At 42.9% G+C, this 14,520-nt stretch overlaps 1 protein-coding gene across 1 annotated transcript in view; it reads left to right on the top strand.

The window, feature by feature from the left end:
• Positions 1-14,259, top strand: part of UNC5A (unc-5 netrin receptor A) — a 96,618-nt gene extending 82,359 nt beyond the window's left edge. Inside the window, exons 8-16 of the mRNA XM_070933796.1 lie at positions 1,613-1,801; positions 4,052-4,351; positions 4,739-4,826; positions 7,076-7,244; positions 9,316-9,549; positions 11,400-11,549; positions 12,100-12,264; positions 13,740-13,918; positions 14,094-14,259. Coding sequence (XP_070789897.1) covers positions 1,613-1,801; positions 4,052-4,351; positions 4,739-4,826; positions 7,076-7,244; positions 9,316-9,549; positions 11,400-11,549; positions 12,100-12,264; positions 13,740-13,918; positions 14,094-14,259 — 1,640 coding nt within the window. The remainder of the gene's footprint in view (positions 1-1,612; positions 1,802-4,051; positions 4,352-4,738; positions 4,827-7,075; positions 7,245-9,315; positions 9,550-11,399; positions 11,550-12,099; positions 12,265-13,739; positions 13,919-14,093) is intronic.
• Positions 14,260-14,520: the final 261 nt, after the last annotated feature.

Here is a 14,520-nt window from a genome sequence, read left to right as displayed (position 1 = left end):
CAAAGCACCAGAAGGCCAAACAAGGAATAATGGATGAAAACTGAGGAGAGATTCAACCTGGAAATAAGGAGAAATTTTCTGACAGAACAATCAGCCAATGGAATAGCTTGCCTTCAGACATTGTGGGAGCTTCATAACTGGAAGCTTTCAAGAAGAGACTGGACTGCCATCTGTCAAAAATGGTATAGGGTCTGCTTGGCCGGGGGGGTGGAGGGTTGGACTAGATGATCTACAAGGTCCCTTCCAACTCTGTTTATCTGTATCTGTATCTATCTGTATCTAAATGGAGATTATGCATCTCTCCTAGACCCATTGGACCTTTCAGTAACTCATATTGATGTCCTGGACAACTAAGGAGGCTGGTAGAAGGCATTGGTGTATAGTGGTTCCATTCTTTCCTTAATATATAATCTGTTTCTATGAGAATAAGAGCCTGCATATACATTATTTTCATAATATCACAAAAGCTTTTCAGCTGGAACAGTTGGGGGAGAACAGGGAAGCAGGAGCCTTCCCTGCTTCACATTCCAATCCAGGATTCTGTTTGAGACACACAGATTCCTGACTAACATTGGTTACTATTATAAATCAGCCACTACTGCCCTTCAGATATGGTAGGTTTCACTGTCAACATTTCCCCAAACAAGGTAAGTTGAAATGCAGCACATCTGAAAAGAATCATGTTAGGGAAGGCTATATAATTAAATAGGATGATGTGTTAAATACGTTGACAATATATTTCATAGGGGAATCTCTCTCCCCACCCCCCATCTTCTGTGTTGATAGCATTATTTTAGTTATTATGAAAGCATTACAAATATTCCTAAAATATACTGCTTGTTTTGCAGCTTCCATCTGAATTTCTCTAAGAGCCTTCCTGAAAATATAGTCCTACCTTTCTAAGTTGAAAACTGAAATTAAGCTTTTGGGTCCTGGAGGTCCTGCAGACCTACGGCTGCAAGGAATAGAATAGAATAGAATAGAATAGAATAGAATAGAATAGAATAGAATAGAATAGAATAGAATAGAATAGAATAGAATAGAATAGAATAGAATAGAATAGAATAGAATTTTTATTGGCCAAGTGTGATTGGACATAAAAGGAATTTGTCTTGGTGCATATGCTCTCAGTGTACATAAAATAAAAGATACATTCGTCAAGAATCATAAGGTACAACACTTAATGATAGTCATAGGGCACAAATAAGCAACCAGGAAACAATATCAATGTAAATCGTAAGGATACCAGCAACAAGATTACAGTGATACAGTCATAAGAGGGAGGAGATGGGTGATGGGAACGATGAGAAGATTAATAGTAGTGCAGACTTAGTAAATAGTTTGACAGCGGTCAACCAGGAATTTCTTCTGTAAAACAAGAGTACAGCGCAAGACCCTTGATGGGCCATATATCAGCCCAATGAGAAGCAATGAACTCCAGTCCAGATCTCTTCCCTACAAATTCCATTTCCTGGCAGAATCCATGGATAACAGATGTTGCACATCATGAGTCTTAGGTTCATTCTTCTAGAGCAAGCACAATTATTTCCTACTGCATACTAGAACTTGGCACTGGATTCAATGTGCACCCTTCCTCTGTTTTCCTTTCTAGAAACTGGTGGCTCTGAGGATGTGGCTCTGTATGTTGGCTTGATTGCTGTAGCTGTGTGCTTGGTATTGCTGCTTCTAGTGGTAACCCTTGTCTACTGCCGGAAGAAGGAAGGGCTGGATTCAGATGTAGCTGACTCTTCTATTCTCACCGCTGGCTTCCAACCAGTTGGCATCAAGCCCACCAAAGCAGGTGAGTATCCATCTGCTCTTGGCACATTCTCTAAGTGCTATATGGTAGATACTAATCCTTTTGGGCTCAGGAATGTATCACTTGGGGTACCACTTGGGCAAGCAGTTATGGAGTTTGGAACCACATTCAAAACTTCTGTAAATTTGTCAGGTTTTATTAGAGAGGTGGCTTTTCTTTCATTCATCTTTCTGTAGCAGTAAGGACAGATGTAACCACAATGCCTCTGACCATGTCTCTAAACTTTTATTATATCAGTAGAAAAAGAACATGAGCAGTGGAAATGTGCAGGATAAATACAGGAAGAGCTGCTTTGCGGATGAGAGATAAATTGTTGAAGGTAGAGGATTGCTGGCATACAGGTGGACTTTGCTCACCTGACCTTTTTCTTCATCATAACTATACCAATTAGATTTGAAAGAAGTCTTCCAATAGCTGAAGTGAAAAGCTTTACATAAGTTAAATTTCAGCATGGTGCACTGCCTCCTTCAAAATTCATGTGTATCTTACTGTAGTCAACTAAAACAAAAGCTAAGCCTAAAACAGCATGGTTTAAGGAGCTTCCAAGCTGGGATGCAGGCTTCTCAGTTTTGAAGCCTTTTCATTTATTTATTTGTGTAATAAACTTGCATGCCATGCATCTCACCGAAGTGACTTTAGACGACTTATGAAAGTTCATGATGCAGATAGGTTTTAATAAATCCAAACTGCATTCCTACCCTGTTTCCCCCAAAATAAGACATCCCCTGATAATTAGCCCAATCAGGCTTTTTGAGTGCATGGCAATAAGGCCAAGCACTTATTTCAGGGTTCAAGAAAATATAAGACAGGGTCTTATTTTTGGGGAAACACGGTAACATGTGAGAAGGAAAGGAAAAACGGAAGTGGACTGAGTTTGATTTGGCTTACCCATTTTAACTTCTTTTTCCCCACCAATTTTTCCAACTTTTTTGACATGCCTCCTTATACAACCCAGATGGAAGTGCAGCTTTCGAGTGAAAAAAACCCTCACCCATTTTTGTTCTGCTCTTGAATGTCTGTTATCCTAATTCTTGCCAGCTGGAAGCCAGAACTACCAAGGAGGTATACCACCAAGACTTCAGAAGTTGGCATGTCAGGAGCCTTTATCATGGATGGGGCAGCCATGCCCTGTCTACAGTCTTCCAAGGACTTAGGTGTAGCTTTTGCAGATGCCATTACCTTGCCACTAAGAGTTGCTAGTCTGGGGAAGACGGATGTAGTTGTTTCCTGCTGTCTCTAAGAGTTTCTCTAAAGGGGACACTGCGCAAAGCTACAAGAACCTTCTTCTGGTTGCTCACCACCCAAAAACCATGCTAGATGTTACTCCAGTCTTTCAGAACAAGTTTAGGAAAGCTGGTTTTCCATTAGATAAGGAACATTTACTTCTGGTGTAAAGTAGTTGCAGAAATGACATATGTAAGACTCTGGTATATCTCACTTATGCTGATTAGTCAAATACTCCTTTCTTTCTCTCGGTGAATGCCAGACTAAACCATAGGGAAGGAATCAAATAAATATAGACAAATGTTCCAGTATTTGTAAGATAGGTGAAATTTCAAAGAGTCCTCTATACAAAATGCCCCCCCCCCACACACACATCCATCAAGACAAATATTTGACCTTATGGAACCAAGCACATATGTTCACACACATAGACAGTTTAGTTTCAGGTCAAGGAAGCATCCCTTTATTACACCATCCTCCCATATTATGACTCATGGCCTTAGAAACATTCCTTTTTACAGTTTGATAAGTGACAAGATATTAAAACAACACGTGTATTCTGTTGATCTACATTTGGACTGCACAGATGGTTTCTGTAAGCTCTATTAACCCAAAACTCTGAGTCTAAAAAAGGAGATTACATTGCATCTTTAAAAAGCTGTCTTTGAGAAATAAAATGCATAACCTTATTAATGCAGAAAATGATGGTCTGAACAAAGATCTTTGTTTCTCGGGTCATTGCAACAGTCTGTTACCCCTGCTGGTTAATGTATTTTATGCAATACTGTCTGATGAGATAATGTTTTGTGATTAGGCTGCTACATACCTGAGGTGACTCAAAATATCCGCATTTGCATCTATAAAGTAATCTAGCTTTCTGCAATATTAAGAACGAGCTAGGTTTTCCATTCTGCCAAGGAAGATTTTTTTTTAATGTTTTGAAACAAGAATGTGTGTCTTTACCACCTCAACTGATCCCATTATCATCTCCATCTTTCTCTCACACAGATAATTCCCACTTATTGACCATCCAGCCTGATCTGAGCACCACTACCATGACCTACCAAGGCTCACTGTGTCCACGCCAGGATGGGCCGGGCAAGTTCCAGATTGGCAATGGGCACCTGCTTAGTCCCCTGGGCAGCGGACGCCACACACTTCACCACAGCTCTCCCAGTGCTGATCCGGTAGACTTTGTCTCACGATTCTCTACCCAGAGTTTCTTCCGCTCCTTGCCCAGGGGTGGTGCCAACATGGCGTATGGAACATTCAACTTCTTGGGTGGACGTTTAATGATACCCAACACAGGTGAGGCTGACAAGTAGGGAAAATATAGGGCTGACAATGTGGAGGGTGGCTACAGTGGGAGCAGCAAAGCTTTCTGATGCTCTAGTTCTCCTCTGGATCATTACTTAAGCACAGGCATCCAAGGGAAAGGGTTTTTCTTTCTGGCTGGATTCCTACATGGGAAAAGAAACATTTCCATAGATAAACTGAACACAAGAAGATACATTGTTTCCCCCTGGGATTTCTTATGAGGAGGGGATTACTCATTTCCTCTTCCCTGCCTCTTTTAGCTAAGCAGCCTTTTACCAAAACCTGTTCTTCAGTGTCAGCTTGCCTGTGAAATTGGAAGGCAGCTTGCCTGCAAGCAGTGGGTGGTACCCCTTGAGCCATCTCGCCTTTGTCTTTTAGGTGTCAGCTTGCTCATCCCACCTGATGCCATCCCACGGGGGAAAATCTATGAAATCTACCTAACGCTGCACAAGCAAGAGGACGTGAGGTACATAGCTCATTTCCTTAACCTACCTATACTTACCTGTCATTTATCATGCCCACAATGTGCTCCTACATCTCCGTTTTTGTAAAACTTCATTGAGAACCCTTACAGGCCTATGCCCTTTCTGTCCTCTAATTTGAAACCAGGTATATGTATATACCCCTGTGAGAGTCAAAGGCAGGGGTGAAATCTACTTACCTTCCTTACTGGTTTGGAAGCGCACACGCATCACATGTGCGCGCGTGTGCTAAAACCAGGAAGTAATGACACCTGGGCGGCGATCACTACCAGATTGCTGAACCATAGGGAAAAATCACTACCGGATCGGGCGGTCCGGTCCAATCCGGGAGCATTTCATCCCTGGTCAAAGGATGTTGTGGGTACCTGCCAACTGATAATATGCCATGGTCTTGTTAATCTGCAGTCCTGCAGACGGACATGCCAAGAGTTGTCTCTGCTGATGTAGTGGGTACCACTGTATATAGATAACATTGTCTCCTTTAATGGTAATTACTCTCAACCCTTTGTATTGTTGGTGTTATTATTTATTATTTATTGAATTTGTATACCGCTCTACTCCCGAAGGACTCAGTGCGGTGAACAACCAAAAGATAAATACATATAATACAAATGTTAAAAAACCATTAAAATGCACTTAAATAATTTGGCCCAGAAAACAAAATTTAAAACACCCCAAATTCATAAGACAAATTTAAAATTTAAAAATTTAAAAACAGTTTAAAAAAGAGGTTAGGCCAGGCCAGCCTGCTGGAATAGGAATGTTTTGAGGGCACGGCGGAAAGCGTGCAGATCCGGGATCCTCCGTATCTCCGGGGGAAGCTCGTTCCAGATGGCGGGTGCCCCCACAGAGAAGGCTTTCCCCCTGGGGGCCACCAGTCGACACTGTTTGACCGACGGCACCCTAAGAAGCCCCTCTCTATGGGAGCGTACTGGTCAGTGAGAGGCTACTGGTGGCAGAAGGCGGTCTCGTAGATACCCCGGTCCTAAGCCATGGAGCGCTCTAAAGGTGGTAACCAAAACCTTGAAGCGCACCCGGAAGACCACCGGGAGCCAGTGCAGCTCGCGCAGGAGGGGGGTCACATGGGAGCGCCACGTCGCTCCCATAACCACCCACGCGGCCGCATTCTGGACCAGCTGGAGCCTCCGGGTGCTCCTCAAGGGGAGCCCCATGTAGAGAGCATTGCAGTGGTCCAGGCAGTGTTCTCAAGCCTACCATGGTATGGCCTGAAATAAATAGTGATGTAAAGTAAACAGTAGATTCACTTATGAGTTCATAGGGACAGAGGCAGTCTTGAAGATAGAGCATGAAAATAGTTTTCATTGAAAGAAGTGGAAATGTTCCCTGCATCAAGCTCATAGGGGAAGATAATATAATAAAGAGGATACATCCTTTATTAGGACCACCAAGCCATTTCTAGAGGTATTTATGCTGCAGTGTCCATGATATTTAAAAAATATTATTTTCTTTAATGTTTGTCTCCTGGCTCCTTGCAACTCATTCTTCCTTGTTCTCATTGCTCAGGGCTGTGTCAGCAACAAGCATAGGTCGCCCTCTGCCATGCGGGCTTGTTTACTTCCCAGAATCCCCTTGGTGCTGTCTAAGGGCAGAGATGATAGATTTGATGGGGATGTCTAAATTGGGCCTGCCCTCAAGCATTCAGGATAATCACCTTGTTTAAAAAAGGTAGTGGAGCTGCCAGCAGAAAGCACCCTGCAGGCTGCCCAAAGTCGAGGAACTGGCTACCAGACCTTAACTACTAATCATGCCCCGATCCCTTTTTTCTTCCCAGTTTCTGCTGGAAGAAAGATGCTCAATGGTGCCATTTGTTGCTGTATTGTCAAAATTCTTCTGGAGTTTCTTCTTGGCAGAAATTCCCCAGTGATAATCCCTTGCCGTAACCAGGAGAGAGTTCTGCTGTTGCCAGGATTATTGTATTAATGCTGATCTTTGATGCACTTCTTGATAACTCCTAATCTCTAAAACCAAAGAATCATCTCTGGGTGTATTATTGTCATAATACTTGCTGATATTAATCCCATTCTATTTCTTCATGCTGTGTGTCCCTCCACCACCACCACCTTCACCTGAATTAATGGGGTTGCAGATCCTGTTCCTTTTCTGTTTTAACTGGGATTATGGTCAAGAGAAAGTAGCCGATGACTGGATCATGGAGGTGGGGGAGTTCTTAAGACCCTTCCTTGTATTACTGATGCTTCTCTCTCTTGCCAAGGCTTCCGCTGGCAGGCTGCCAGACTTTACTGAGCCCCATTGTTAGTTGTGGCCCTCCGGGGGTGCTGCTCACCAGACCTGTTATCCTAGCCATAGATCACTGTGTGGAGCCAAATCCTGAGACCTGGAACCTGCGCCTCAAGAAACAGTCCTGTGAGGGCACATGGGAGGTGAGGCCTAGCCTGGAGTGTACATGTTGAGCAACTCACGGGTTGTCGCAACACTCGGACGACAGGTAGTCCTCGACTTAACGGCAGTTCATTTAGTGATCGTTCGAAGTAACAATGGCACTGAAAAAAGTGACTTATGACCATTTTTCACACTTGCAGCATCCCCACGATCATGTGATCAAAATTCAGATGCTTGGCAACTGACTCACATTTATGATTGTTGCAGTGTCCTGGGTATCTCCTTTTGTGGCCTTCTGACAAGCAAAGTCAATGGGGAAGCCAGAATCACTTAAGAGCCGGGTTACTAACATATCACTGCGGTGGATATGTTGGGGTAAAATTCACTTAATAAATGTCTCACTTAGCAACAAAACTTTTGGGCTCAATTGTGATTGTAAGTCGAGGACTACCTGTATTTTATGCAAAACAGATGAATGTCATGCCAAATACACTACTTTTAGCAACCTATAAAATATATTAAAATCCAGCAGCCTGTCCTGTTTGGCTTTGCAAAACATACGTTGTTTCTACGTAGTTCCTAGCACTTGGGCCCTAGGCTCATCTAATGGTAAAATCCAAGAGTCTCCTTACTCTGGAAAGCAGCCACAACAGTAAGGGCCTTCTCGATAATGGCCGCTCAGAATTCTCCCTGGAAAAGCTGCTTGGGGCCTATATTAATATATCTTCACACCAGGTGAAGTCCTTTTCTTCTTCTAAGTTTCTTAATTTAATGTCAAAATATCCTCAAGTGGATATTAATTATTTAATCATTGCTTTAATATAATTGGCCTGCTTTGCTACAAGAGGTTTTTTTTTTTTCTAAATCTCTGTGTTATTGTTTCAGTGGATTTGTCTTCAGTGCTATGTTATTATTTATGCATTGATTTCTCGTTTTGCATTGTATGTATGATTATTCTTCTGCCAGATAACACCAGTGATGAGATACTCGGAACTAATCCAAATAAATTAAGTAAACAACCAAGAATAGCACTGACACCCCCCACTCTCCCCCCACCCCCACCCCAAATACCATGAATCAATCATTTGTCTGGTTTCCTTGGATATAATTTTAAGCCTATTTTCGCATTCCCAAAGCCAGGTCTTTGCCTTGTTTTTCTAAAAAAAAAAACACCTAAATTCTGCCTCAAGTGCTCCACTGTATGGTTTTGATTTTTTGCAGCATATACACAGCCCTGTTACACTACTGATTCAATCTAATGGGTTGCGTGATCCACAAGACCAAGAGAGAATCTCACAGGCTTCTCCGAGGAGGCAGTTCTACTTTGTGCCTTGCAGTGAGGATTGGGATGCAGCCAGGGCCCTTAGAGCAACTGAATGGAATGCAAGCAGTAGAGATGCTGGAAAAAAAACACCACTACCACCCTGTTCCACTCAGGCTTAAGTTGCAGTCCTTACTAGATAGACCGGTGAAGCACTGTTGTGACTCCATCTGTGCCAAGTGATATGTCAACCTGCCATTCTTTGTCACATGTTCATTAGGGGTGCTCTCTTCCACTATCTCTGGGTTTGCCCGAATCCCGTGATGGCGAACCTATGGCACGCGTGCCACAGGTGGCACGCACAGCCATATCTGTGGGCATGCGAGCATTGCCCTAGCTCAGCTTCAGCATGCATATGCATGCCGGCCAACCGATTTTTGGGCCTTCCGGTCCCACCAGAACTTGGGAACTGGGTTGTTTCCGGCCTCCGGAGGGCCTCCGGGGTGTGTGGGGAAGGCCATTTTCACCCTCCCCAGGCTCCTAGAAAGCCTCTGGAGCCTGGGAAGGGCGAGAAATGGGCCTAGCAGGCCCACTGAGCCATTGTGTGCCAAAAGCAGGGGAGAGTGCGGAGGGTCACACATGCATGTGCGGGGGGGGTGCATTATGGGTGTGGGCACGCGCACACGCAACTCCCCCCGCTTTTGGCACGCGATGGCAAAAAGGTTAGCCATCACTGCCCTAATCTCTCTCTCTCTTTCTCTCCCTCTCTCTGATATTGATGTGAATGTTCTGCTCTTTTGCCATTTCTCTTTTTCTGATGTGGCAATTGTCTTCCTTTTCCGCCTTTTTAGGATGTACTGCAGTTGGGAGACCCAGGATCTTCTGAACTGTTCCATTGCCAGTTGGAACCCCAAGCTTGCTACATCTTCACAGAGCAATTGGGCCGCTTTGCATTGGTGGGAGAATCACTCAGCATGGCTGCTTCAAAGCGCCTGAAACTGGTTCTCTTTGCACCCACAACTTGTACTGGGCTGGAATATGATGTCCGTGTATATTGCCTCAGTGACACCCGTGATGCACTTAAGGTACTCCATCAGGAAACTCTTTCACGTGCAGTCCCTTGAAGCCGCCTTCCTTAAATCTCACATATGTTGGAGTACAATGTTTTTTACTACTTTTCAAGGACTCATTATTTGTTCATTTGTACTTGAGTCGTTTCAGTACTTTTGATCACGTAGCCAGAGCACAACTTTTAACAAAACAATCCTAGCCTAATTGCAGGATTAAGGCTCTGCAGATCTTCAGTGGAGTACTTCATTTCATCAGGTGGTGGGGCAGAGAGCCCCTTTGAAAACAGTGCAGCACAGCATAATGGTGCCGTGCTTTTTAAGTACTTGAATGAGTGTGCCTTTTGCTTCCCTTAGTAGTGGTTGTTTCAGTGTATATGTAACACACACCAAAGCTTTTTTTAGCGAGAAGACTGGTTAATTCAGGCAACTGACTGACCTTGATGGTAGAGACAATATATAGTGAAGCCATTTACAAAGGGAAATTGTTCATTATCCACACTTTCCTACACAGGAAGCCTATTTTCTCCCTATGCAATTATTCAGCCTTTCCCATAATTTATTTATTTATTGGTTCGATTTATATGCTGCCCTTTTCCGGAGACTCAGGGCATCTTACAATGCGTTAAGCAATAGCCTTCATACTTTTGTATATATCTGCTTAGTAGGGCTTTTGCCTACCCCCCCCAGCGGTGTTCTTTTTTATACAAAGTCAGCTTATTGCCCCCACAAACCGGGTCTTCATTTTACCTACCTCGGAAGGATGGAAGGCTGATTCAACCTTGAGCCTGGTGAGATTTGAACTTGCAGTAATTGCAGGCAGCTGGTGTTACTTAACAGTGCTTTAGTCTGCTGCACCACCAAAGCTTTTAATAATCCTAGTATCTTCTTCTAGTGTGCTAATATTTTCAATCCAGGAATTTTGTTTCCACAATGCAGAATCTCCATGGTTTAGAGTTAAGCTACTGAACTCTACAACATAACAGAGCTGGAAGCGTCTTTCTAGCTCATCAATCTAACCCCATAATCAGTGCAAGAATCCAGACTAAAGCATCCCTAATGGATGGATGGCTACATTAACATCCAATGAAGAGAGGGCATCATCACTTGGGGAATTTGGCTCCACTGGTGAATTTCTATTAGGAATCCTGTATTTCAAGCCAATGGTTGACTCAGCAGTAGTATGCTATAGACCAGACTACAGAAAAGAGACAGGTTTAGGAAAGCATGTAATTTGTTTTATATTTATATTTAATAAAAATTGATTGCATTAATAAAGCTGCTCCCCATTTTTAGTAATTTCCACTTACGGTCCCATTAAGAATGGACTTTTTAAGAAATCTAGAAAAAATTGCAAAAATAACTTGGCTATTTATCCGAGGCCCTAAGGTAGAACAAAGGTTAAGTCTCCGCTGGTTTTTCTTGGGTTATATAATGTCTCTGGGACTAATTGTGGCTCTCTTAGTGTTTTGTGGGTAGTTTTTTAATTATAAATCACTTGAGTCATTGGGCAATCTATAAATTTTATGAATAAATAAACTCCAAAATCCAAAGATTCTAGGGTTTTGATACATCTTTGAAGGCTCAGGTTTAGTATCCCTTGCCTATTCAGTCACTGGGCAAAAATTTCAGCCTTGAGAGCCACACATAATATCTACAACTACTTTAATCCCTCTGCATTTAGACATGCATGGAATGCCATCACACAGACACTTACATGTACACATTTTTTTTCACCATCACCACCACTATTTTCTCACACATTGTCCCCCCTGAAGGCCTGAACTGTAGCTTAGTAACCACAGGATAGTATTTGCTTCTTTAATTCCCCTCAGTTAGGCATGTCCCCTGTGTTCATACCATTACAGGAAGTGGTACAAATAGAGAAGCAGATGGGTGGACAGCTGATCGGTGCTCCCCGAATCTTGCACTTCAAGGACAGTTATCACAATCTGCGTCTTTCCATCCATGATGTGCCCAGTTCACTGTGGAAGAGCAAGCTCCTAGTCAGCTACCAGGCAAGGTTTCTACTAATCCTGGGGTTATTTTTTTTCCAAGGCAAGACAATACTGGTTCTTTGTCTGAAATTGCTAGTTACTCTTGCCCTTTTATGCCCATATTCTTTACAACACTTGAACAGAGTTGTAACAACCAACCTATCTATAGGCCAGGAATATCACTTCTGAAGCCAAGAAAATCTGACTGTTCTCTTTTTTGCAGTGGTTTGAAAAGTGATTTGGAATATATGAGCAGCACACATCACACTTGTTACTCCCTCCTTAAATCAACCATGTTGTTTCTTGGATTAGATTCAGCCTCTTCAAATAATTGTTTAGAAATGCAATGTGAATGCATACATAATTCCCCTTTGAATCCGCATTGCTGAACAATCCAGTTATTAGTCAATTTGGGAACAGACAGCAGTTATGCACCTGCTATTTGGTACCAACCTGTATTTGGTTCAGCTGAGGCTGTTGGCATTTGCTTGTAACTTCAGCCAAGAAGCCTTTTCACAATCCTTTAGAAAAACATCATCTTGTAATTTGCATCTGGCCTTTCTCCTTATAGGAAATTCCCTTCTACCATCTTTGGAGTGGGCTGCAGCCCTATCTACACTGTACCTTCACACTGGAGCGACTCAGCACCAACACATGCCAATTGGCATGCAAAATTTGGATCTGGCAGGTGGAGGGTGATGGGCAAAGCTTCAATATTGACTTCAATATTGCCAAGGTAAGGGGTAGAATACAATGAATGGAGATTGTGAGAACTTCTGTTAACTTCTTGGCTGGGTCTCCTGTGCTGGCAGAGGAGGGATTAGATTGGATGAGCCCTGTTAACCATACAGTGGAGCTCAGCAGGTATTTTACTGAGTACCTATTACCTAGCTTTTGAATAGCTTTCATGTTCCTTATGTGGCTTTCTAGCTAGAATATTGGGTATGATCTCATAGAGGTCCTACTGAACATACTTAAGAGTAGACGTCAGAGCAGATTTGTGTCACAGGATTTTGTCTTGTATACAATCCTTCTACCTGTTATTTTTTTTTATTGTAAAAGCCAGTGCCAAGCCATCCGTGTGCTCAGAAAACAATAAATTACAGACCTGTTCTGGCAAATATTCCTGACTTCCTGTTAACAGTTCATGAACCAGGTTGATTGTTAGGACTGCATTCTCACCTATATTATGTCCCTTTTCTCCTCATGTGTCATGCCCACTTTTTTGGAACATAGGGAGTGAAATGAAAGAACCAGAAACAGGCTACCCTGTACCATATAGGACTTTGTAGGTGATAACCAGCATCTTGAATTGCATCTTGAAACCTACTGGGAGCTAGCAGCAGCTCCCACATGGTCTTCAAGGGCAGCCCCATGTAGTTTAGCCAAGAAGTGATTAAGGCATGAGTGGAACATGTGCAGTTAACACATTAGATGCACAAAGGACCTGACCAAGGCTGCCACATGTTCTTTAAGCAGAAGCTATGAGTTTAACAGGACTCCCAAATTGCACACTGGGTCCAAGTGGGAAACTGCTATCCTATCTAAAACCAAAGATGGAAATTTTCAGTTCCTGGATAAGGGCAGCCCCAAACCCATACCCACTGTTGTATTGCCAGAAACAAGGAACACCAATTTAGTGTTGATTTATAATGCAGAATTTCAGCCATATTTTAATTTTTTTTTTACTTAATAGCCTGTAGAGTGAATTAACCTTAAATCAGTAAGTCCCATGCCAGACACAATAATAGATTTGGTCAAATCAGATCTCTGCACTAATAGCCAACAAACAAGTAGAAGTGCAAGGAAGAGCCATATAGCTTTTTTTGCTCCTTCCTAGCTTCATAAACTCTGACCTATAAAGCTGGGGAACTTATATCTTTCATATAAAGAGGTTTCTAATAACCTAGAGTATATGGAGAAATGCTTGAAAGCATATGACTAGTGCTTGCTGAAATTTCAATGGCTAGAGGAGTGGTCGGATAACTTCATTTTTTTTTTGTTTGAGAAAGCCAACTGAGTTGCCAAATTAGAGGATATTTGGAAAGAAACAACATTATAGTTAGGAACCCTCATTCTCTTTAAAACCTGTATCTGACCAAATAGAATAAACAGCCATGTTATTATATACTTTTAGCTCTTTCTTTCAGCCCAGAATACTTACCACAAAGAGAGTATATGTAGGACCTAATAATTGTCTCTTTTTCTCAGGATGCACGGTTTTCGGACTGGCTACCCCCAGACAATGAGGCTGGCTCTCCTGCCCTGGTGGGCCCCAGTGCCTTCAAGATTCCTTTTCTTATCCGCCAGAAAATCATAAGTAGTCTGGATGCCCCAGTGGCCCGTGGGGCTGACTGGAGGGCATTAGCCCAGAACCTGCACCTTGACAGGTATAAGGATTCTTTCTATAAAAGTGTAGTAGTATGGAAGATGGAACTTGCTGGTACAGAAATATGTGAGCTGGGTAGTAATGTGGGCTGTGCAATTCTGATAAGAGAGCTGGGGAGGTTTGCAATCACAGAAATGCTGGCATTTTTTATTTGTATTCTTTCCCTCTTTCCACAGCCATCTCAGCTACTTTGCTTCAAAACCAAGCCCAACAGCCATGATCTTGAACTTATGGGAGGCACGTCACTTCCCCAATGGAAACCTCAACCAGCTGGCTGCTGCTGTGGCTGAAGTGGGCAAGCAGGACAGCTCCCTTTTCATGGTTTCAGAAGCTGAGTGCTAAAGCCCTAGGCAGGGACAACACAGGCCTCAGTCTGGAGATGATGAGGGGCACCTCAGTTTCAAGGGTCACAGCATCTGTACTTGTCCTGCTTTGAATATGCCTGTGTGCCCTATCTGATCCTTGTGCCAAATTCAGCCAGAAGGCAAACACACTGGGCTCAGTCTCCAGAAGCCATGGAAAAGGCTACCAAATCCCTACTCTGCTGCTACCAAAGCAGTTCTGGAACTGGTTGGGGTAGGTCTGTTTTTCTACCAAGTAGGC

The sequence above is a fragment of the Pituophis catenifer genome, unplaced genomic scaffold, assembly GCF_029215685.1.
Source record: "Pituophis catenifer annectens isolate HBS135680 unplaced genomic scaffold, rPitCat1.0.hap2 SCAF_2, whole genome shotgun sequence".
NCBI lineage: Eukaryota > Metazoa > Chordata > Lepidosauria > Squamata > Colubridae > Pituophis > Pituophis catenifer.
The sequence above is the reverse complement of the archived record's forward strand: the minus strand, read 5'-3'. Positions and strand labels throughout refer to the sequence as shown.